This window comes from Capricornis sumatraensis, chromosome 12, assembly GCF_032405125.1.
Source record: "Capricornis sumatraensis isolate serow.1 chromosome 12, serow.2, whole genome shotgun sequence".
Classification (NCBI taxonomy): Eukaryota; Metazoa; Chordata; class Mammalia; order Artiodactyla; family Bovidae; genus Capricornis; species Capricornis sumatraensis.
Window position 1 is genome coordinate 26,026,072 of NC_091080.1, and position 26,558 is coordinate 26,052,629.

The 26,558-nt window shown below is 39.2% G+C and overlaps 1 protein-coding gene across 2 annotated transcripts in view; it reads right to left on the bottom strand.

Moving 5' to 3' along the window:
* ZC3H13 (zinc finger CCCH-type containing 13) overlaps window positions 1-26,558 on the bottom strand; it is a 106,510-nt gene that overhangs the window by 12,663 nt on the left and 67,289 nt on the right. Inside the window, exons 11-14 of one of the 2 annotated variants that reach the window (XM_068984265.1) lie at window positions 8,373-8,564; window positions 4,286-4,369; window positions 3,409-3,940; window positions 106-209 (exon numbers count right to left, since the gene is read on the bottom strand). In XM_068984265.1, the coding sequence (XP_068840366.1) occupies window positions 106-209; window positions 3,409-3,940; window positions 4,286-4,369; window positions 8,373-8,564 (912 nt within the window). The remainder of the gene's footprint in view (window positions 1-105; window positions 210-3,408; window positions 3,941-4,285; window positions 4,370-8,372; window positions 8,565-26,558) is intronic. The other variant, XM_068984266.1, reaches the window with a different exon arrangement.

Here is a 26,558-nt window from a genome sequence, read left to right on the forward strand (position 1 = left end):
AAAAATTTTAAATCTTAATTCATCATTCCCTATTGATGTAAAAGAATTGTCTCATGGTTACAAGTGAGTCTGACTCTAGAAACAGGGAACACAGATTCTGCTTACTTTTATCATCCCCACTGTTGTAGGCGTCACTGTCAGGAGAATGCTCTCGCCGGCGCTTAGGTGACTGACGAGGGCTAGGACTCCCTTCATTTCTATAGCGCTTCCTAAATCACACAAACGTAATTTGTAAGATTTCAGGGGATGAAAAAGATTTGTTTTTTGGGTTTTTTTTACTATTATTTCTTACTATAACTAGAATATATAATTGTAGGATAACAATACTATCAGAGCTATCTGTATCATACAAAGGGCATTTATTTAGCATCATTAACAAAATTCTTCATTTGTTGAGACTTAACGATCGTGGACTTAAAATACATGGCACCATCTCTGCTTTTTTCACCATACATGTAAAATTGCTCACTGAAAGTCACCAGGTTTAATTACTGTAAAGTGGTAACACAGCAGAGGATTCAACTCTACTAAAACTTATTCATCAGTTTTACTGTTTTATGATACAGAAATACCTTTTGTTGGAAAGCCAAATGAGAAAACCTAGTATTGGCTTTGGGGTCAAATAAGACTTGAGTTCAACTTTTAGTCATGTTACTTATTGTGCAATTTTAGATAAATTCCTTGAAGTCATTCTTAGCTTTTTCATCTGAATATAGATGAAAAATGGGGGTTCATCTCATAAAACTGCAGTGAGGAATAAATTTGTTATGTCATAAGCCCAGTGCCTGTCATGTTGTGGGCACACTGATAAAAACTAGTTCTAACTCACCTCTTAGAACTAAATCATCTACTTAATGACAAATTAATAAAATAATTCATATGTTCACTATTTTTTACTCTTTAGTTAAACTTTAGATGACTAGTATTCTGTATCTCTGGATACTTAAGTTATTCTAGTGTTTTCCTATATTTTCACTGAATTTTGACCACTTTTTTTTTTTTTTTTTTTTAACAAATACTGTTTATAAATACTATGGCCAGAAGTTGAGTAACACTGTAGCACATGAGCACATGTACCTCCTTGATGGCCCATTTATACAGATGACCAACCAGGTAGAAAATGAGGCCCCAGATGTAGTATGACACCTGACAGGCCCAAGCTTGTAACAATTCCTTATCTAAAGCTCCTGCCATCATCAGGTAGTCTATTTCCCCATTCTCTGAATCTGGGCTAACCCAGTGACTTACTATGTTCGACAAGAGGATGTGGTGAAAATGACACTGTGTAAGTCTGGAGATTTAGGACTCAAGAGGCCTTTCAGCTTCTGCTTTTGCCTTCTTGGTATGTGTCTACTATCATATGCAAAAACAGAGTTTAGATTGTTAGAGGAAAAGAGGTCAAGATGCCCTAAGCAACAACCAGCACCAATCGCCAGACATGTGAGGAAGGCCATTTGGGGTCATTCAGACCTAGCTGACCTGCTAGATTGACTGGAGAAACAGAGTGATCCTACATGAGACTAGCAGAAGAGCCACTCTGCTGAGCTGAGTCAAACTGCCAACCCACAGAATCATGACCAAATAAACGGTGGTGGTTTTAAACTTCTACCATGACAATATACTGAGATGACAATAGATAAAAACATCAAGATATTTATCTCATATACTAAGTTACTTTATTGAGTAGCTGACTACTAAATTTCTGGGCCCCTTGTCAATGGTTGGAATATTTAACCATGACAAGCTCCAAGAAACACTGTACTTTGAGATTAGAAGCATGAAAAATAAAATCAAAGCATAGGACTAAAAAATAAATAACAAATATTTCAGAATTTTAATCTTAGAAGATAGAGAGTTAAAGAGGCCAGAGAAAAGAGAAAGAATACATATTTTGTGCCTACATGTGTTAAAGGTAATATCTGAATTTTATGTTTAATGTGAGATATTTTCTTTTAATGTGGAGTGAGGGAAGCCAGAGAGTGAACTATAGAAAACCATGGCTACAGACTGAAGGGAAGGCAAGACCTAATGGAAGAAGCCTCCATTTCTGTGGTATGTTGTTTGTCTATAACCAAAATCCATAACAGCAATGATGAAAATACCTAAAGCAGAGAACGTATTCACCATGAGGCAAATGAGCTAGAAGTAGGGGCAAAGAAACTGAAGCTATATAAATGATTTTCAGTTTGTCTTAACAAATTTAATCGTATCCTCTATTCTAGTTGGCATTAAAAGAAAAAAAAAGAAAGGCCTTTAATTCGGATGTTCGGTTTTAGGTCTGTAAAACCTCAAAATTGACCAATCAGAGTCTGGGATTCTCATGGCTACAGTGACTGGCTTAGCTTTCTTGTTTACTCCTCAACTGAAGGCTATAACTGAGCTGACAGCTATAACCCTGGGGTCATCCTAGCCGTCATTTGGGGAAAAGCTTTCTGAGTCTAAAACTAATACATAAGAAAATAGTGCAGAAATACCATTCTTGATGCTTTGAGAAACTGAGTATAATCACATCAGAACAAATAAAAACCCTGGACTTCCCACATATCTGAGCAAATTAAGTTTTTGGTATTAAAAAAAAAGTGAGAGTAAGGGGGAAAAGAAGAGAAAATGCCCTCAGTATATAACAACAACACATCTTTTTATTGCAGTAACCTTTGCAATGCCATGGACTGTAGCCGGCCAGGCTCCTCTGTCCATGAGATTTCTCAGGCAAGGATACCGGAGTGTGTTGCCATTTCCTTCTCCAGGGGATCTTCCCAACCCAGGGATCTAACACGTATCTTGCTCAGCAGGCAGGTTCTTTACCACTGATCCACCTGGGAAGCCCACACTAAACAAAACAACAACTATAACTCCACAGTCCAGAGAGGACCCCTCTCTCTCTCTCATCTTCTTCGGTGGTTCCAGAAGTTCCTCAGTTCTAAGACATTATGAATGCTTCTGCAGCCTTCAGGCGGTGATTCTAAACTTCTAAGTACACAAAACTCATTGAGGACTATCAGGAACAGGTCAAGCATTATGTCCTGGTGATAAGCCAACTCTATTAACTTGTTATACAGCGGATATGAAGGGATGAGATACAAATCCACTGGTTCTACCACTGTTAGGTTGGATTCCTGTTAAAAACAAGTTTCTAGCAGTCAAACCAACGTGCCATCAAAAATGGCTGCAGTCAAACAGTAAACAAAAATTATTAACTGTATCCGCTGGATACAGAAATAAAAGAATGAGAAAACTGTTACTTTTTCCCCGACAATTCAAAAGATGTTGCTTGCCAAGTATAGATAATAAAGCTGGGATACACGAAAATGCAGAGAGGAAAAAGAATGAACAGGGTATTGCGGGCCCTTGAGAAACTTAATGTACGGGACTTTCTGAATTGTAAAGGCCCGGCTCGCAGTCACTTACTTGGACTTTCTCTCCTCGTGGCCGTCTCTGGGGTTCCGGTCTTCCCGGACGTCTTCCCGCTTTTCCCTGCGGTCCTCGCGAGCTTTCTCCTTGTCCTCCCACTCCCTCTGGCGCTCGCGCTCGCGCTCCCTCTCCCTCGCTCTCTCCCGCTCGCGCTCGCGCTCGCGCTCCCGCTCCCTCTCGCGCTCGCGCTCCCGCTCCCTCTCTTCGCGCTCGCGCTCTTTCTCCCGCTCGCGCTCCCTCTCTCTCTCCCTCTCTCTGTCGTGCTCCCGGTCTCGCTCTCGCTCCCGCTCCCGGTCTCTCTCCTTCTCTCTTTCTCGCTCGCGTTCGCGCTCGCGCTCCCGCGCCCGCTCTCTTTCCAGTTCTCTCTCTTTCTCTCTCTCCCGGTCCCTCTCCCGCTCTCGCTCTCTCTCCCTAGCCCTTTCGTCTCTTCTATCATCCGTTCTGTCTACTCTTCGTTCCTCTCTTCTTTCATCACGCTCAAGCTCGTCATTCCTTCCCTGATGTCGAATTGGTGAGCTTGGTCTTTGATCTACAATGAAAATCAAGTTTCATCAGTGATTAATTTGACAGATTAAAGCTATTATATTAAGACAGTATGGCAAATCTTAAATTTTATCTGTGTATAGGGTCACACTGGCAACAAATATAAATCAGGTACCATATTTACTTTTAATCATCCAAATAATCACCACTCGATGTTTAAAAATATTCTTTTCTTAAAGGTAACTTTCATTTGCCCTCTAATGCGTTTTCTGCTCCCATCAACCCCCGCTCCCACCTCCCGCTGTTCCGCCTTTCATCTTTCTCTGCGTGCTCCCTACGGTGCCTCCAGCCCACTGCTCCAACCCCGCTTTCTGCCATCTCTACCCTTCACCTCTGATCGTCTCTGTCCCCCCAGCAGGCCCTGAGAACACTGGTGGCAAAGAATAGGGGCAGCAGGAGGTGTCGAACATAGGAGCTGAAGAAAAAAAAATTTCCCTCTTAAGTCACACCTCTAATTTCAGGCCGAAAATATATACACAAAGTGTAGCTACTATGTGAGGAAAATACAGAAGAACAAAACATCTGTCAGTATTTGTTGCTGCGATATCAATTTATCATAAACTAGAATATTAAGGGTACTGATGCTTAGCAATCTTGAAATAAATATAAAAAGTGTTTATTAGTGATCTATATTTATAAATAACTACTAATAAACTGAAAACCTTAATCATATAATTACTCAGATGAAGAGCTGTTTTCTTAAAATGTTAAATGATAACCTCATCAAATTTATATATATATATTTTTAATACATGAATCATATAAACACAGACTGAATGCATGCTGCCCAATATGCCCAGCTGAGCAAGAAACTAGTCTGGGATCAAAAAATGTCTAAGAAAATGGCATGAACCTTTCCACAGAGATAGCCATTTTTGAAAAGCAGGTCACTGTGCCTGGATCTAGGCTACTACAATGTCTCTATTTTCACACTACAAAGTAATGTTTACTAGTCAGTCATAAAGGTCCTAATACAATATGGCCAACAGGGTTTGTACATGAAATCTCCAGCATCAACTTATTAAGCAGAATAATTTTAGGATATTTGTAGGGAAGGGGTCAATATAGTAATTTGAATTTCCTTTCTTATCACAGATAAAAGAGATAAGAATTATCCATGCTTATTCTTTACAGGTTATATATCAAGCTATGAAAGTTCATAGAATTTTAAAACTGAAAGAAAACTAAACTCTGTCTACCCTCCCTTTCCTCTTTTTCTTCTTAGAATATATGGTCCAAAAGTTGATTTATCAAAGTCACAAAAATGGTAAATACATGAGGCTCTCGGGACTAGAAGTCAGTTCCCTTACACTCCACCCCCCCCCTTTTTTTTTTACTTTTGCTGAAATCAATTTAAATTTAAAATGGTTCCATGTACTATACTCTAGTTCCTGGAAAACTATATACTCATGTCTTTGTCTGAATTCCTGGTTTGGGGGTCATACTAATGTCACAAAGATTACAAAACAACCTGAAACAAATTCAATACTGTAATTTATAGCAATTCATATTTGAAATTTATGATTATAGCAATGTTAGGGAATAGACTGCTTTATTCAGGCAAGCTTTTTCTGACAAATGAAAACTCTCATCTTCCCAACCACACTGACAAAGTTCCATACTTCAAAGAAAATGGAAAGGAACATCACTTAATACATCTCATCTTCTGTATCCTTCCCCAAAAATGTGTTTTTCAAAGATATACCTCTCTTCACATATTTCCTTACTTTTTAATGAATGGCATGCCCACTCATGAAACCCATTCTGAGTTTTCCAAGTCCCACTGTATTCAAGTACCATAAATTTCACTCTCAAAATATTTCTTTTTTCCATTTCCTCTCTCAATTCCTACAATTCATATTATTAACTTAGACTTTGGTCAGTCCTTCTTGGATGCCCATGTTATCAGTGGTCTCATGTTGTCTTTGGTCTGTTTGTAGACTCTCTAATGTTTTTATTTTTATTGATGAAAACTATTTTTTTCCCAACTGATTTTAAAAAAAAAAAAAAAGGCTGTTTAAAAGTACTTATTATAGGCAGTGAAAAAGGCAATTAAATCCACATTTGTTAGCCTGACTTATTAGGCCATTTACAACATGGTCCTTTTTCCTAGCTTCTTTCCTTTCCTTCCAATTGTAGCACACCTCTGCTCCAACCTCATGATTCTTTACTCTCCAAAGCATATGTTTTTTCAGTCCTGTGTGTCTGCACATGCTAGACTCTCTACCTGACAGTGTTTCTTCCATGGCTCCTTCTAGCCAACTCCTATTCATCCCTCAGGCCCTAATTCAGATGTCTCTTCAGGATGCTTTTGTGGATTGCCTCAGAATTCTAGGTGCATCTTTGTCTTCTCACAGGACTTCACACAGTAATAGTATTTATCATATCTGACGGTCTACCCTAATCAGCCTGTGAAGAAAATTCCTGAGCACAAGAACAAGGTCCTGAGCACATCTCTACCTCTGACCTCTACCCATCTCCCTTTGCTCACCATACTCTAGTCACACTGATCTTCTTTCAAATTCTAGGACATATGAAGTTATTTCCCATCTCAGAGAATTGGCACATATTCTTTTCTCTGCATATAATGTTTTTACCCTCAATACCTACAATGCTAACTTCTTTCCTTGCATTTATGCCTCTGCATATATGTCATCTCAAATTTTTCATAAGCACACTGTTTAAGGAAAGTAGGTCCCACTCATCCTTTATTTCTATCTGGATCTCTTGTATGTTTCCTTGATAGCATCCACCAATCATTTCTTTCTTCAGGGGGCATATCATCCCTTTTATAAAGTTCTATAAGTGTAAGAACTGTTGTACTCCCCAAACCCAGCAAAGTGCAGGGGTACTCAATAATCATTTGTAGAATATATAATCAAAAGTATATTTCTATTTCAATTGTACAACTGATATTTACTGAGGTACTTATAGTAAAATAAAATAGAAACAACAGGACATGTAGTCAGAAAACCTACAGTTTGAATTTTAGCTTTAGAACTTTATTCTCTGACAATGAAAAGAATCATTACCTTTCTCTTGGCCCAAGTCTCCTGAATTATAAACACAGATTTCCTTATCATACCTAAGCTCACAGATTTTGAAAGATAAAAGGATTTAAAACATACATTTTCTGACTTAATAAAGAATATTAAGCCAGAGAGTATATAAAGAGCAACTTTCAAAGTTCTTGGTAACTCAATACATATGTGGACTGAAACCAAATGTTACACTGAATTCAGGCATGAGATGAAAAAAATCTGAGAGGGACATCAAACTAGAAAAAAAGAAAAAAAGATATTAAAAAAGCATTATCAGGACACAGTGTTAGATTAAAGAAAATAAAGACTGGTGAATCAGTGTTTGGGAAGAAATAATTTCAGGCATTAACACAGATCATATCAACTCCAGCCTCATCTGTAACTAAGGAAATCATACACATCTTTCAACCCAAACGCATTAAGCTCAACTCAGCAGCACGAATCTATGTCTCTGATCTCATCTATGCTCTCAAAAGTACAAGCTGTCTTAGTGTCTTCGCTCACCTCTTATTCCTACCCATATCAAGATGAATGTTGCCTTATATATAAAACAGCCCACTCTGAAGCATCAACACTGAGTTCCCTACTCCGTCAGGTCTTATATGATGTTAACTTCAGCATTATAGCAAACCTTACTTTAGTAACTAGGTAAAGTTAGTAAGACCTTCATAAGGTCACAGATGCTCAAAGGCCTAACACGTACTGACAATAGAAGCTTGTTTAAGAAAGTACTTATAACCCTTCTGAACTGCTTTCTAGTATCTTGCTTCAATACTGATTTAAGAGGTCTTCTAGTAGAATAACAGAAAATTTTTAGCTTAGCTTAAAATATACAAGAATATAAAGTTAGCTAAACTAAGTATTACATATTCTCAGGAAGGAACACAAACTGTTTCTCCAGACAGCCCCTAACCCTATCATCACTGCCTTTGTCTTGTTCCTCTCTGGCAGTCCTTACAAGTCTGTGTGTCACAGTCAGTGAGTGAGTGAGTGGTCAGGACACTCAGATGAGAAGCTATCTCCTGAATCCGAAATACCTGAAACAGCACCCAAGCACCTATGTTTTTTAAAACACTGTGAGCGGTTTGGTTAAGGTAAGAGACATACAGCAAGGCACCTCAACTCTTGCAGTATCCAAGTACCTACCAATTCAGTACCTGCTCTGTTACCAAGTGAGTACTGGTAGCCAGTTATTTAGATAATCTCTACTAAACTAAGTAAAAAAAAGATTATATGAATAAATAGGTTAAAGTGTACCAACAAACAAAAGTCTTAAAAGATATTTTATGTTAAAAAGTAAACTGATAATGGTTGGAAAAAACTACAATTCTCCCAATCACTGTTGGTGACTATTTAATAGTATCTCAGTTAACAAACCTCTCTCTCTGTTGTCGCGACGATCTCTCTCCCCGTGTCTTCTCTCAAAGGAAGAATCTCTTGCTTGCTCTCTGGTGTCTCTCTCAGGGTATCTGTCTCTTTCAGGATAGCTGCTTCGCGTCTCCCAGCTGTCATGATAGTTGCTACTACTACTGTGACTATCAATCTGAGAACCTCTTGTGCCTCGACTTCCTAAACAAAGGATATTCACACAAATATTTAACACATATACTTCATTCAACAAGTTGTCAGTCACAATCCTTCCTCCCCCAAGACATATAAAGATGTGTGGGTTGTTGTTGTTGGGTTCTTTTTGGTGAGTTTTTATATTTGAAAGTGTGGTAATCATTGTTGAAAACGGTATTATATGCTGGATTAGAATACTCAAAGTGTCTAATGACTGACTTGAGTAAGCTTAAGTCCTCATTTTCCCTTCCTATAAAAAAAGGACACATAATTAAATCATAAAGCAAACAGAGTCATTTCAATTAACCCAAAAAACAATGGAACAAAAATTAAAAACTATTAATGCATATCTAAATTACAGAAATACCATAAAAACATCTAAAATATGAATTATGGATATATCACATTGACTACACTTTATAATGAAAACATTCTAATACAGAACCAAGGTACTTTGTTGACAGTAGGTGATACCTGAAAATTTTCATTAAAAAAATTGGGAAATGAATGTTCACAGTAGCTTTGTTATAGCCCCAACCGTAAAGTACCCAATTGTCTTTCAATGGGTGAAAGGCTAAACAAACTGTGGTACATCCAGATCATAGAATATTATAAGTTACAAACTACTGATACACACAATTACTTGGAAACTTAAGGAAATTCTGCTAGTGAAAAAGCCAATCTCAATAGGATGCACACAGCAGGATTCAGTTTATGTAATACTTGTGAAATAATAATTACAAGATGATAGACATATTGGCGGTGGCCAGGGGTCAAGGACAGGGAGGGGATTTGAATGTGGCTACAAAGGGATAACAAAGGGAGTCCTGTGACGATACAGTTGAGGATCCTGACTGTGGTGACGGTAATGCAAGACTACAGAATCACTATGGAAAATATTGAATAGTATAGAAATTCATAAAAAAATTACAGAACTACTACCTGATCCAGCAGTTCCCATTCTGGGTACAGAGCCAGAGAAACTGAAATCAGGATCTGAAAGAGAGATCTGTACTCCCATATCTGTATTCCCAGGTTCACTGCAACATTATTCACAACAGCCAAGACAGAAACAACCTAAATGTCCAATGATAGATGAATGCGGAAAAAATGTCATATATACATAGAATACTCTGGCCACCTGATATGAACAGCCAACTCATTGGAAAATACCTTGATGCTGGGAAAGACTGAAGGCAGGAGGAGAAGGGGACAACAGAGGATGAGATGGTTGGATGGCATCACTGACTCAATGGACATGAGTTTGAGCAAGCTCCAAGAGATGATGAAACCTGGCATGCTGCAGTTCATGGGGTCACAAAGAGTCAAATATGACTCAGCGACTGAACAACAACAGATATATATATATAATGGATTTGTCTTTGTTGTTTTTAGTCACGAAGTGGTGTCTGACTCTTTTGCAACTCCATGGAATAGAGCCTGCCAGGCTCCTCTGTCCATGGGATTTCCCAGGCAAGAATATGGAGTAGGTTGCCATTTCCTTCTCCAACTGATCTTCCCAACCCAGGGATGGAAACTGCATTTTCTGCATTGGCAGGTGAATTCTTTACCCCTGAGTCACCTGGGAAGCCCTATGAAGGATTATTCACCCTTTAAAAAGAACACAGTCCTGCCATTTGCAACAACATGGAAGACATTTTGCTAAGTGAGATAAGTCAGACACAGAAGGACAAATGCTACATGATACCACTTATATGTGGAAACTAAAATAGTCACACTCATTGAATCAGAGAGTAGATAGAATGGTTTTACCAAGGGGCTGGTGAGAGGGGGAACATGGAGGACTAGTCAAGGGGTACAAAATTTTAGTACAAGATGAGTAAGTCACAGAGATCTACTGTACAGCATGGTGTCTACAGTCGATAATACTGTATCAGAAACTCAAAAATCTGGTAAGAGGACAGATCTTACATCAATAGCATTCTCATCACACACACATACAAATAACGATAGAGTGAGAGGAAACTTTCACATGTTAACGGCACAGATTGTGGTGGTGCTTTCAAGGGTATACACTTATCTCCAAGCTTATTAAGTTGTATATACTAACTGTGTATAGATTTCTGTAATGTCAATCATACCTCAGTAAAGTGATTTAAAAAAACTGCATAGAGCTACACACACATCTTACAGGTAACAGGCTTTGAGCACTGAAAGAATTATAGTATAATTCTAAATACTTTAATTGGGATGTTTTAATAATCAAAATATATATAAAGACTATTTTAATAATTAAAGACTCGAGAAAGAAATTTTAAAAAGACTACAAATGAGCTACATATAACATCAAGGAATGAAAAGGTAAACAGATAGATGCTAAGAGAAAATTGGTTAAAAAAAAAAGTCATGTCTGAGGATACAACTCAGAAAATGAAAGAGAGAAACAGAGATGGAAAACTTGAAAGTTAAGAATCAAGGAGAACACAATGGGAAGACTGAACAAATGTCTGAAAGTGAAAGTAAAGTTACTCAGTTGTGTCTGACTCTTTGCGACCTCATATCCCTGAGATTCTCCAGGCAAGAATACTGGAGTGGGTTGCCATTTCCTTTTCCAGAGGATCTTCCCAACATAGGGATCAAACCCAGGTCTCCCACACTGCAGGCAGACTCTTCACTGTCTGAGCCACGAGGGGCTCAAACATATATCTAATTATATGCTAAGATAATAAAGATTGAAGGATAGAATAAGCTACATCATACAGATGCTAACCAAAAGAAATCTGTGAGTCGGATAATCATTTTTAGACAAAAAGATAACATTCAGGATGAAGAGGATCATTCTGTAACAACAAAAGGAATAATTTGCCTTATATGTACCTATGAGCAAAGCCTCAAAATATTCAAAGCAAAACTTGATCAAATCACACAAAAATCAACAAATTCAAAATAATAATGGAAGATTCAGCTCACATCTGTTAAGATAGAAAAAGCAGACTAGAAAGAAAATTAAATGTAGATTTGAAAGCATGATTAACAAACCTGACCTCAGAGACACACTTTACATACTTTGCAACCATTAAAAGCACATGCAGAATACATGAAAACTGACTGATGAGCCACAAAATAAGTCCTAACCAAAAAAAATGCCAAAAACCTGAGTTCAAACAGTCTCCTCCAATAACAATTAAAATTGAGGGTAGGGGACTGTGTGGGTCACAATAAACTGTGGAAAATTCTGAAAGAGATGGGCATACCAGACCACCTGACCTGCCTCTTGAGAAATCTGTATGCAGGTCAGGAAGCAACAGTTAGAACTGGACATGGAACAACAGACTGGTTCCAAATAGGAAAAGGAGTATGTCAAGGCTGTATATTGTCACCCTGCTTATTTAACTTATATGCAGAGTACATCATGAGAAACGTGGGGCTGGATGAAGTACAAGCTGGAATCAAGATTGCCAGGAGAAATATCAATAACCTCAGATATGCAGATGACACCACCCTTATGGCAGAAAGTGAAGAGGAACTCAAAAGCCTCTTGATCAAAGTGAAAGAGGAGAGTGAAAACGTTGGCTTAAAGCTCAACATTCAGAAAACGAAGACTGGCATCTGGTCCCATCACTTCATGGGAAATAGATGGGGAAACACTGGAAACAGTGTCAGACTTTATTTCGTTGGGCTCCAAAATCACTGCAGATGGTGACTGCAACCATGAAATTAAAAGACGCTTACTCCTTGGAAGGAAAGTTATGATCAACCTAGATAGCATATTCAAAAGCAGAGACATTACTTTCCCGACTAAGGTCCGTCTAGTCAAGGCTATGGTTTTTCCTGTGGTCATGTATGGATGTGAGAGTTGGACTGTGAAGAAGGCTGAGTGCTGAAGAATTGATGCTTTTGAACTGTGGTGTTGGAGAAGACTCTTGAGAGTCCCTTGGACTCCAAGGAGATCCAATCAGTCCATTCTAAAGGAGATCAGCCCTGGGTGTTCTTTGGAAGGAATGACGCTAAAGCTGAAACTCCAGTACTTTGGCCACCTCATATGAAGAGTTGACTCATTGGAAAAGACTCTGATGCTGGGAGGGATTGGGGGCAGGAGGAGAAGGGGATGACAGAGAACGAGATGGCTGGATGGCACCACCGACTCACTGGACAAGAGTCTGGGTGAACTCCGAGAGTTGGTGATGGACAGGGAGGCCTGGCGTGCTGCAATTCATGGGGTCACAAAGAGTCGGACATGACTGAGCAACTGAACTGAACTGAGGGGATTTATTTTAAAAAGCATGATTGGAAATTTAAAATCCTATTTATACACAACTCATGAGTCAAAGAAAAAAACCATACCAAACTTCAGAAAGTGTTTAGAACAGATAAATATAATCAGACTGTCAAAGAACAAATAAATGCTCATTTATACATAAACTGTTTTCTTTTAGAAAAGAGAAAAAACAGAAGCAACACTTTCCAACACATTTTGATCTCCAAACCAAACAAAGACAATATTAAAAATTAAAACCTATGCAATGGTACGCTGGTTCCAAAGAGCAACCAGTGTGGTTCTCTTCTCATCTTCACACTGAGTGGCGTTGTTAGCAGCTCATAATCTGCTATGGTAGGAGTAATTTATACTATAGAAACAAGCATTAGCTACAAGCCAGGGCTTTCTTCCTGAAGAGTAAGTTGTTAAATATTTACACTCATACACTAATTATATGGCAACTTCAATTATAAAAAAAGATTTTATGTCAAAATTAAATTTTAACAAACCTATTTTGGAACTTTTAAAAGAAATGAAATGTAAATTTATTTTAGAAATAGAAGAATAGTTCTGAAAGTTAAAGTGTTAGTTGCTCAATTGTGTCCGACTCTTTGCAATCCCATGGACTGCAGTCCACCAGGTTCCTCTATCCATGGGATTTTCCAGGCAAGAATACTGGATCCCACTTCCTACTCCAGGGGATCTTCCCGACCCAGGGATCGAACTCAGGTCTCCTGCATTGCAGATGGTTTCTTTATCATCTGAGCCACCAGGAAAACCTATTTAGAAGAATAGTTGTAAATTAAAAAAAAAAATTAACATAAGTAACAAGGTAAAAGAGATGACTATATGATTTTCTCAAGATACAAAAAACAGGCATGACAGAAGCTGCCAGCTAAGTTAGTAAAACAGGAGATACCCTCTGCTGGTAGCTTAGCTATAAGAAACCTCCTGACAATGCAGGAGCCACAGGAGACACAGGTTCTATCCTTGGGTCGGGAAGATCCCCTGGAAGAGGGCATAGCAACCCACTCCAGTATTCTTGCCTGGAGAATTCCATGGACAGAGGAGTCTGGCTGGCTATAGCCCCTGAGACTGCAAAGAGTAGGACATGACTGAAGCGACCTGGCACACACGCACGCACCCTTAACACAATAAAAAGCATCTGCAAGTGGAAAAGAACTCCCCTGCCAAGGGAGAAGACTAGGGCTCAATTCCCAGGTTGGGAGGATTCCCTAGATAAGGAAATGGCAACCCACTTCAGTAGCCTTACCTGGGAAAAGGAAACCCCACTAACAGAGAAGCCTGGTGGGCTATAGTCCATGGAATTGCAAAGAGTTGGACACAACTTGGCAACTAAACAGACAACAAAAATCTACAAACACCATGCTTAACAGTAAAATGTCAGCAATAATTCCTTAAAATCCAAAACAAAGCAAAGAAGCCCACTGTAGTCAAAAATGCACTGAAGCAGCTGCTCAGCAGTTTACTGACAATGAATAAATATTACTCAGAAAGAAGAGCCAAATATGTTTATTCCCAGATGTAAAATATGTATAAGAGAATCTAATTATATCTACCAAGAAAATACAGCAACATCATATTGTAAGATGAATATAAAAAATTTAATTAACATTCCATACACCAGCAATAAGCATCAGAAAATGTTTTAAAATATATCATTTGGTGTGCCTGTATGCATTCACTTAAGCACTATTAAAAACCAAAAAAAAAAAGTCACTTCAGTGATGTCCAACTAAGGACCATAGCCTGCCCGGTTCCTCTGTCCATGAGACTCTACAGACAGGAATACTGGAGTGGTTTGCCGTGCCCTTCTCCAGGGGATCTTCTCAACCCAGGATCGAACCCGTGTCTCTCAAGTCTCCTAAACTGGAGGCAAGTTCTTTACCACCATCGCCTCCTGGGAAGCTCAAACATAAAGGATTTAATAATTTACGGCTTACCCTACGATATACACTATGCACCAAAAGGAGGATGTGGCTGTTTACCAAGCTGACTGATATGTAACTATCTCCAAGATATTTTAAAGGGAAAACAGCAAGTACAGAATATACAGTTGGTTTTTTTTAATAAAATATTTTTAAAAATTATCTTTGTAAAACCAGAAGAGATGGTGAATAAACATACATATTTGCTTGTATAGCATGTTCTTCAGTTCAGTTGCTCAGTCGTGTCCGACTCTTTGCGACCCCATGAATCGCAGCACGCCAGGGCTCCCTGTCCATCACCAACTCCCAGAATTCACTCAGACTCACGTCCATTGAGTCAGTGATGCCATCCAGCCATCTCATCCTCTGTCTTCCCCTTCCCCTCATGCCCCCAATCCCTCCCAGCAACAGTCTTTTCCAATGAGTCAACTCTTCGCATGAAGTGGCCAAAGTACTGGAGTTTCAGCTTTAGCGTCATTCCTTCCAAAGAACACCCAGGGCTGATCTCCCTCAGAATGGATTGGCTGGATCTCCTTGCAGTCCAAGGGACTCTCAAGAGTCTTCTCCAAAACCACAGTTCAAAAGCATCAATTCTTCAGCACTCAGCCTTCTTCACAGTCCAACTCTCACATCCATACATAACCACAGGAAAAACTATAGCCTTGACTAGACAGACCTTAGTCGGCAAAGTAATGTCTCTGCTTTTGAATATGCTATCTAGGTTGGTCATAACTTACCTTCCAAGGAGTAAGCGTCTTTTGATTTCATGGCAGCAGTCATCATCTGCAGTGATTTTGGAGCCCCAAAAAACAAAGTCTGACATTGTTTCCACTGTTTCCCCATCTATTTCCTATGAAGTGATGGGACCAGATGCCATGATCTTAGCTTTCTGAATGTTGAGCTTTAAGCCAACTTTTTTACTCTCCTCTTTCACTTTCATCAAGAGGCTTTTGAGTTCCTCTTCACTTTCTGCCATAAGGGTGGTGTCATCTGCATATCTGAGGTTATTGATATTTCTCCCAGCAATCTTGATTCCAGCTTGTGTTTCTTCCAGTCCAGCGTTTCTCATGATGTACTCTGCACAGAAGTTAAATAAGCAGGGTGACAATATACAGCCTTGAGGTACTCCTTTTCCCATTTGAAATCAGTCTGTTGTTCCATGTCCAGTTCTAACTGTTGCTTCCTGACCTGCATACAGATTTCTCAAGAGGCAGGTCAGGTGGTCTGGTATGCCCATCTCTTTCAGAATTTTCCACAGTTTATTGTGATCCACACAGTCAAAAGCTTTGGCATAGTCAATAAAGCAGAAATAGATGTTTCTCTGGAACTCTCTTGCTTTTTCCATGATCCAGCAGATGTTGGCAATTTGATCTCTGGTTCCTCTGCCTTTTCTTTTTTTTTTTTTTTTTTTCTTTTTTTTCCCCTTCCATATATTTTTTTTTTTGTATTTATTTTTTTAATTTTTTTATCATTTATTTATTTATTTATTTTTATTAAATTTTAAAATCTTTAATTCTTACATGTGTTCCCAAACATGAAACCCCCTCCCACCTCCCTCCCCATAACATCTCTGTGGGTGATCCCCATGCACCAGCCCCAAGCATGCTGTATCCTGCGTCAGACATAGACTGGCGATTCAATTCTTACATGATAGTATACATGATAGAATGCCATTCTCCCAAATCATCCCGCCCTCTCCCTCTCTCTCTGAGTCCAAAAGTCCGTTATACACAGCTGTGTCTTTTTTCCTGTCTTGCATACAGGGTCGTCATTGCCATCTTTCTAAATTCCATATATATGTGTTAGTATACTGTATTGGTGTTTTTCTTTCTGGCTTACTTCACTCTGTATAATCGCCTCTGCCTTTTCTAAAACCAGCTTGAACATCAGGAAGTTCACGGTTCACGTATTGCTGGAGCCTGGCTTGGAGAATTTTGAGCATTACTTTACTAGCATGTGAGATGAGTGCAATTGTGCAGTAGTTTGAACATTCTTTGGCATTGCCTTTCTTTGGGATTGGAATGAAAACTGACCTTTTCCAGTCCTGTGGCCACTGCTGAGTTTTCCAAATTTGCTGGCATATTGAGTGCAGCACTTTCACAGAATCATCTTTCAGGATTTGAAATAGCTTTACTGGAATTCCATCACCTCCACTAGCTTTGTTCGTAGCGATACTTCCTAAGGCCCACTTGACTTCACATTCCAGGATGTCTGGCTCTAGATGAGTGATCACACCATCGTGATTACCTGGGTTGTGAAGATCTTTTTTGTACAGTTCTTCTGTGTATTCTTGCCACCTCTTCTTAATATCTTCTGCTTCTGTTATGTCCATACCATTTCTGTCTTTTATCGAGCCCATCTTTGCATATTTCATGTTCCCTTGGTATCTCTAATTTTCTTGAAGAGATCTCTAGTCTTTCCCATTCTGTTGTTTTCCTCTATTTCTTTGCACTGATCGCTGAAGAAGGCTTTCTTATCTCTTCTTGCTATTCTTTGGAACTCTGCATTCAGATGCTTATATCTTTCTTTTTCTCCTTTGTGTTTTGCCTCTCTTCTTTTCACAGCTATTTGCAAGACCTCCCCAGACAGCCATTTTGCTTTTTTGCATTTCTTTTCCATGAGGATGGTCTTGATCCCTGTCTCCAGTACAGTGTCACGAACCTCAGTCCATAGTTCATCAGGCACTCTATCTATCAGATCTAGGCCCTTAAATCTACTTCTCACTTCCACTGTATCATCATAAGGGATTTGATTTAGGTCATACCTGAATGGTCTAGCGGTTTTCCCTACTTTCTTCAATTTAAGTCTGAATTTGGTAATAGATCAGCTGGATACATACAAAACTGGCTAGGATCAGGTCAGGAATAGAAGGGAGGCTTTCACTATATATCTTTTCATAGCTCTGAAATTCTGCACCATGTGAAAGCATTATTAGAAAGAGAATCTTTTGGAGAAGGAAATGGCAACCGACTCCAGTACTCTTGCCTGGAAATTCCCATGGATGGAGGAGCATGGTAGGCTACAGTCCATGCAGTCGCAAAAGATTGGACACAACTGAGCGACTTCACTTTCACTTTTGACCAAAATAACTACATCCCTATGGAAGAGAAAGACAAGAGGCGTCAAAGTGTTTGAGTTTCTCCTGCCCTGTATCTTCCTCTTCTGAAGCCAACGCTATATCCAATGGAAAGAACATACGGAATTTGAGAATTAATGAAATCTTGGTTTATTTCTCCTTCTGTATACTCTATAATGCCCTGAGTAATGATGGCGCCCCACTCCAGTACTCTTGCCTGGAAAATCCCATGGACAGAGGAGCCTGGTAGGCTGCGGTTCATGGGGTCGCGAAGAGTCGGACACGACTGAGCTACTTCCCTTTCACTTTTCATTTTCATGCATTGGAGAAGGAAATGGCAACCTACTCCAGTGCTCTTGCCTGGAGAATCCCAGGGATGGAGGAGCCTGGTGGGCTGCTGTCTATGGGGTCACACAGAGTCGGACACAACTGAAGTGACATAGCAGCAGCAGCAGCAATGCCTTATTTGGGGCTTCCCTTGAGGCTCAGATAGTAAAGAATCTACCTGCTTGTGGAAGATGCGTGTTCAATACCTGGGTTGGGAAGATCCCCTGGAGAAGGAATGGCAACCTGATCCAGTATCCTTGCATGGAGAATTCCAGGGACAGAAGAGTCTGGTGGGCTACAGTCCATGAGGTCACACACAATCAGACACAACTGACAGACTAACACACACACACAAAGTAGTTTAAAAGTCAAGTGGGAGATTTGATTCATTACTGGTATACTGGCTGGGGCTAAACCATAAGACTCATGACCCGGGTCACAGAAAATTACCATAATGTCTTATTTATCATTTGTAAATTCTAAGGCAAAATGTTGTTAAGGACTTCAAACTTGTCACTGATTTGGTATCAATCAGTTATTAACTTTTTGTAAATTTCTAAATAAAAGCAAAATAAAAGCAGATCTACCCTGTGGGGCCTCCAGAACAGAAACCCAGAAGCATCTGCTTGGTATCCACGTGCTGATACATATGTGATTTTGAATAGAGTTCTTTAAGAAAAGAAAATGTTGAGGTTGCCGCTAATAAAAATATATACTGTGGTGCTAAAATTCCACCTATAAATTATTCTTTTGTTTTTATTTCACTAGAGTTTGGGTTAGGATAATTTTAACATAAATGAAAGTCTATTGTTTAAACAGAATTTATAATACTCTATTGCTTCTAGCTAATACCCTATAATTACCATTCAGTGTGAGTTTTTTGGTACATATATATCAATGCATAACAAATTTTTATATTTTATAAAGCCAAATAAAATACATGTTTTAAAAAAAAAGAGAGAATTTTAAAAAAATACCATTTACAATGGCAACAAAAATAGAAGCTACCCAGGAATAAAACATCCACAAGACCTTAAAAGAAAAAGTTATTAATCAATAAATTTAATGTATTTGAAGTAAAAATCCAACAGTTTTTTCATGAAGCTTAAAAAAAATTCATTTTTAAAAGACAGCCTTCAGAATGGGAGAAAATAATAGCAAATGAAGCAACTGGCAAAGAATCTCAAAAATATACAAGCAGGGGGCGGTCCTAAGATGGCGAAGGAATAGGACGGGAAGACCACCTTCTCCCTCACAAATTCCTCAAAAGAACACTTCAACGCTGAGCAAACTCCACAAAACAACTTCTGTAGGCTGGCAGAGGACATCAGCCAACCAGAAAAGCAGACCATTGTCTTCAAAAACAGGTAGGAAAAAATATAAAAGACGAAAAAGGAGACAGGAGGTGGGGAGGGAGCTCCGTCCCAGGAAGGGAAGCCCGTCCCAGGAAGGGAAGCCCGTCCCAGAAAGGGAATTTTAAGAAGAGAGGTTTCCAAACACCAGGAAACACTCTCCCTGCCGAGTCTGTGGCGAGCCTTGGAAACACAGAGGGCAACATAACAGGAAGGGAAAAATAAATAAATAATTAAAACCAAGAGATTACAAGCCCAACAGTAACTCCTCCAGCGGAAAAAAGCAGCACAGACGCCTGCATCCGCCACTAGGAAGTGGGGGCAGGGGAGGGAAGCGCGGGAGGCGCGGGCTGCAGTGCTTTGTAAGAATCCGGCAGGAACGCCCCACGCGCAACCAGAACGATCTAACTGGGGCTAGCTAACCAGACTGTGGGATAGCTACCACGCGAAAAGCTGGAACATAAGACACCGCCAGGACCCAGCACAGAACGAAGGACGGAACGGAAAAAGCCGGCTGCAGACCATGCCCCGCCGGGGACAGGCAGCCAGAGCCGTAAGGGCTGGAAAGGGGCAATTGCAGACTCGGAGAGACTTTACTTACCAAACTGCAAACAGGCTTCTTTGCTAAGACTTCTGGGGGTGCTGGACAGTCACCATCTGCCTCACAAGGGGCGCCAGCGGTCCACCCAGAAAACTGAGCAGCAGAGGCAGAAAAGGCGACAAGTCGCAGTGATCGCGCTCGTCAAACTCCTGAGCTACTCGGACCAGGAAGGGCACAAAATGCAGTCCCAACTGAATCTGTGCCTCTGACGGCTACCTGAGCGCCGAACCTGAGCGGCTTAGACCAGGGAAGTGCACGCAGCCTAGGGCCGGCCTCAGACGGTTCCCAGCTGAGCATCGTAGAGCCGGAGCGGTTTCTACGCCGCGAGAAGGGACAGGTCCAGCGGGGCTGAGACAAGGTGTGCACACGACAGTGCTATTTGTTCGCAGCATCCCCCCTCCCCAGAGCGCGACTGAACTAGTGAGCCTAAAAAACCAGCAAACAGAAGAAGTTAAACAGAGGGAACCGCCTTGGAAGTGACCCCACAGTACCCACAACATCAGAGAAGAGCCAGATATATTTTTACTATTTTTAAAATCATTCCTTTTTTTTCTTTACTTCTAACTCTTTTTTTAATAGTTAAGTCTTCTATTTCTCCTCTAATTTTTATTTCTATAACCTATTATTATTATTCAAAAAAAAAACGACTCTTTTTTTTTTTTTTTTTACGGCAAACACCATATATAGTCTTTGGGTGGTTATTGGTGTTTTTTTTTTTTAATAATTCTTGTGGCTTTTTTTTTCTTTTTTCCTTCTGCTTCTTTTCTTTAATATTGTATTTTTGAAAATCCAACCTCTACTCTAGATTTTTAATCTTTGCTCTTTGGTTTTTGTTGTCAATTTTGTGTATTTAAAAACCCAAACTTCACTACCCAATTTTACCTGAGAGCGAGATTACTGGCTTGACCACTATCTCCTCCTTTGGACTCTCCTTTTTCTCCACCAGGTGGCCTCTGTCTCTTTTCTCCCCCATCTCTTCTCTATCCAACTCTGTGAATCTCTGTGTGTTCCAGACGGTGGAGAACACCGAAGGAACTGGTTACTGGCAGGATTTGTCTCTCTCCTTCTCATTCCTCTCTCTTATCCTCCTGGCCACCTCTGTCTACTTCCTCCCTCCCCTCTTCCCTGTATAACTCCGTAAATACCTCTGAGCGGTCCAGACTATGGAGCGCACATAAGGAAGTGATTACTGGCTAGCTTGCTCTCTCCTCTTTTGATCTCACCGCAACTCATTCCAGTCACCTCTAACTACCCCCTCCATCTTCTCTTCTCCTTGTAACTCAGTGAACCTCTCTGAGTGTCCCTCAATGTGGAGAAACTTTTCATCTTTAACCTAGATGTTTATTATCGGTACTGTATAAATGGAGAAGTCTAGAGGCTACTGTAAAAATAAAACTGAAAACCAGAAGCAGGAGGCTTAAGTCCAAAGCCTGAAAACATTAGAGAACTGTTGAATTCAGGGAACATTAAGCAATAGGAGCTCATCAAATGCCTCCATACCTACACTGAAACCAAGCTCCACCCAAGGGCCAACAAGTTCCAGAACAAGACATACCATACAAATTCTCCAGCAACACAGGAACACGCCCCTGAGCTTCAATATACAGGCAGCTCAAAGTTACTCCAAAACCTTTGACGTCTCATAACCCATTACTGGTCACTCCACTGCACTCCAGAGAGAAGAAACCCAGCTCCACCCACCAGAACTCCAACACAAGCCTCCCTAACCAGGCAACCTAGACAAGCCACTGATACAACCCCACCCACAGTGAGGAAGCTCCATAATAAAGATAATTCCACAAATTACCAGAATATAAAAAGGCCACCCCAAACACAGCAATATAATCAAGATGAAGAGACAGAGGAATACTCAGCAGGTAAAGGAACAGGAAAGTTGCCCACCAAACCAAACCAAAGAGGAAGAGGCAGGGAATCTACCTGAGAAAGAATTTCGAATATTGATAGTGAAAATGATCCAAAATCTTGAAATTAAAATGGAATCACAGATAAATAGCCTAGAGACAAGGATTGAGAAGATACAAGAAAGGTTTAACAAGGACCTAGAAGAAATAAAAAAGAGTCAATATATAATGAATAACACAATAAATGAAATCAGAAACACTCTGGAGGCAACAAATAGCAGAATAACGGAGGCAGAAGATAGGCTTAGTGAAATAGAAGATAGAATGCTAGAAATAAATGAATCAGAGAGGAAACAAGAAAAATGAATTAAAAGAAATGAGGACAATCTCAGAGACCTCCAGGACGATATGAAACACTCCAACATTCGAATTATAGGAGTCCCAGAAGAAGAAGACAAAAAGAAAGACCATGAGAAAATCCTTGAGGAGATAATAGTTGAAAACTTCCCTAAAATGGGGAAGGAAATAATCACCCAAGTCCAAGAAACACAGAGAGTTCCAAATAGGATAAACCCAAGGCGAAACACCCCAAGACACATATTAATCAAATTAACAAAGATCAAACACAAAGAACAAATATTAAAAGCAGCAAGGGAAAAACAACAAATAACACACAAGGGGATTCCCATAAGGATAACAGCTGATCTTTCAATAGAAACTCTTCAGGCCAGGAGGGAATGGCAAGACATACTTAAAGTGATGAAAGAAAATAATCTACAGCCCAGATTACTGTACCCAGCAAGGATCTCATTCAAATACGAAGGAGAAATCAAAAGCTTTACAGACAAGCAAAAGCTGAGAGAATTCAGCACCACCAAACCAGCTCTCCAAGAAATTCTAAAGGATATTCTCTAGACAGGAAACACCGAACCCCAAACAATAAAGTAAATGGTAACAGGATCATACTTATCAATAATTACCTTAAACGTAAATGGGTTGAATGCCCCAACCAAAAGGCAAAGACTGGCTGAATGGATATAAAAACAAGACCCCTCTGTATGCTGCTTACAAGAGACCCACCTCAAAACAAGGGACACATACAGACTGAAAGTGAAGTGCTGGAAAAAGATATACCACGCAAATAGAGACCAAAAGAAAGCAGGAGTGGCAATACTCATATCTGATAAAACAGACTTTAAAACAAAGGCTGTGAAAAGAGACAAAGAAGGCCACCACATAATGATCAAAGGATCAATCCAAGAAGAAGATATAACAATTATAAATATATATGCACCCAATATAGGAGCACCGCAATATGTAAGACAAATGCTAACAAGTATGAAAGGGGAAATCAACAATAACACAATAATAGTGGGAGACTTTAATACCCCACTCACACCTATGGACAGATCAACTAAACAGAAAATCAACAAAGAAACGCAAACTTTAAATGATACATTAGACCAGTTAGACCTAATTGATATCTATAGGACATTTCACCCCCAAACAATGAATTTTACCTTTTTCTCAAGTGCTCATGGAACCTTCTCCAAGATAGATCATATCCTGGGCCATAAATCTAAACTTGATAAATCCAAAAAAATCAAAATCATTCCAAGCATCTTTTCTGACCACAATGCATTAAGATTAGATCTCAATTACAGGAGAAAAACTATTAAAAATTCTAACATATGGAGGTTGAACAACACACTTCTGAATAACCAACAAATCACAGAAGAAATCAAAAAGAAATCAAAATATGCATAGAAACTAATGAAAATGAAAACACAACAACCCAAAACCTGTGGGACACTATAAAAGCAGTGCTAAGAGGAAAGTTCATAGCAATACAGGCATACCTCAAGAAACAAGAAAAAAGTCAAATAAATAACCTAACTCTACAACTAAAGCAACTAGAAAAGGAAGAACTGGAGAATGCCAGGGTTAGTAGAAGAAAAGAAATCTTAAAAATTAGGGCAGAAATAAATGCAAAAGAAACAAAAGAGACCATAGCAAAAATCAACAAAGCCAAAAGCTGGTTCTTTGAAAGGATAAATAAAATTGACAAACCATTAGCCAGACTCATCAAGAAGCAAAGAGAGAAAAATCAAATCAATAAAATTAGAAATGAAAATGGAGAGATCACAACAGACAACACAGAAATACAAAGGATCATAAGAGACTACTATCAGCAGTTATATGCCAATAAAATGGACAACGTGGAAGAAATGGACAAATTCTTAGAAAAGTACAATTTTCCAAAACTGAACCAGGAAGAAATAGAAAATCTTAACAGACCCATCACAAGCACGGAAACTGAAACTGTAATCAGAAATCTTCCAGCAAACAAAAGCCCAGGTCCAGACGGCTTCATAGCTGAATTCTACCAAAAATTTCGAGCAGAGCTAACACCTATCCTACTCAAACGCTTCCAGAAAATTGCAGAGGAAGGTAAATTTCCAAACTCATTCTATGAGGCCACCATCACCCTAATACCAAAACCTGACAAAGACTCCACAAAAAAAGAAAACTACAGGCCAATATCACTGATGAACATAGATGCAAAAATCCTCAACAAAATTCTAGCAATCAGAATCCAACAACACATTAAAAAGATCATACACCATGACCAAGTGGGCTTTATCCCAGGGATGCAAGGATTCTTCAATATCCATAAATCAATCAATGTAATTCACCACATTAACAAATTGAAAAATAAAAGCCATATGATTATCTCAATAGATGCAGAGAAGGCCTTTGAAAAAATTCAACATCCATTTATGATAAAAAGTCTCCAGAAAGCAGGAATAGAAGGAACATACCTCAACATAATAAAAGCTATATATGACAAACCCACAGCAAACATTATCCTCAATGATGAAAAATTGAAAGCATTTCCCCTAAAGTCAGGAACAAGACAAGGGTGCCCACTTTCACCGCTACTATTCAACATAGTTCTGGAAGTTTTGGCCACAGCAATCAGAGCAGAAAAAGAAATAAAAGTAATCCAGATTGGAAAAGAAGAAGTAAAACTCTCACTCTTTGAAGATGGCATGATCCTCTACATGGAAAACCCTAAAAGACTCCACCAGAAAATTACTAGAGCTAATCAATGAATATAGTAAAGTTGCAGGATATAAAATCAACACACAGAAATCCCTTGCATTCCTATACACTAATAATGAGAAAGTAGAAAAAGAAATTAAGGAAACAATTCCATTCACCATTGCAACGAAAAGAATAAAATACTTAGGAATATATCTGCCTAAAGAAACCAAAGACCTATATATAGAAAACTATAAAACACTGATGAAAGAAATCAAAGAGGACACTAATAGATGGAGAAATATACCATGTTCATGGATTGGAAGAATCAATATAGTGAAAATGAGTATACTACCCAAAGCAATTTACAAATTCAATGCAATCCCTATTGCATTGAATCCCTATGGCTGCAAGCTACCAGCCATATTTTTCACAGAACTAGAACAAATAATTTCAAGATTCGTATGGAAATACAAAAAACCTCGAATTGCCAAAGTAATCTTGAGAAAGAAGAATGGAACTGGAGGAATCAACTTGCCTGACTTCAGGCTCTACTACAAAGCCACAGTCATCAAGACAGTATGGTACTGGCACAAAGACAGAAATATAGATCAATGGAACAAAATAGAAAGCCCAGAGATAAATCCACACACATATGGACACCTTATCTTTGACAAAGGAGGCAAGAATATACAATGGAGTAAAGACAATCTCTTTAACAAGTGGTGCTGGGAAAACTGGTCAACCACTTGTAAAAGAATGAAACTAGATCACTTTTTAACACCGCACACAAAAATAAACTCAAAATGGATTAAAGATCTAAATATAAGACCAGAAACTATAAAACTCCTAGAGGAGAATATAGGCAAAACACTCTCAGACATAAATCACAGCAGGATCCTCTATGATCCACCTCCCAGAATTCTGGAAATAAAAGCAAAAATAAACAAATGGGATCTAATCAAAATTAAAAGCTTCTGCACAACAAAGGAAAATATAAGCAAGGTGAAAAGACAGCCTTCTGAATGGGAGAAAATAACAGCAAATGAAGCAACTGACAAACAACTAATCTCAAAAATATACAAGCAACTTATGCAGCTCAATTCCAGGAAAACAAACGACCCAATCAAAAAATGGGCCAAAGAACTAAATAGACATTTCTCCAAAGAAGACATATGGATGGCTAACAAACACATGAAAAGATGCTCAACATCACTCATTATCAGAGAAATGCAAATCAAAACCACAATGAGGTACCACTTCACACCAGTCAGAATGTCTGCGATCCAAAAATCTGCAAGCAATAAATGCTGGAGAGGGTGTGGAGAAAAGGGAACCCTCCTACACTGTTGGTGGGAATGCAAACTAATACAGCCACTTTGGAGAACAGTGTGGAGAGTCCTTAAAAAATTGCAAATAGAACTACCTTATGACCCAGCAATCCCACTGCTGGGCATACACACCGAGGAAACCAGAATTGAAAGAGACACCTGTACCGCAATGTTCATCGCAGCACTGTTTATAATAGCCAGGACATGGAAACAACCTAGATGTCCATCAGCAGATGAA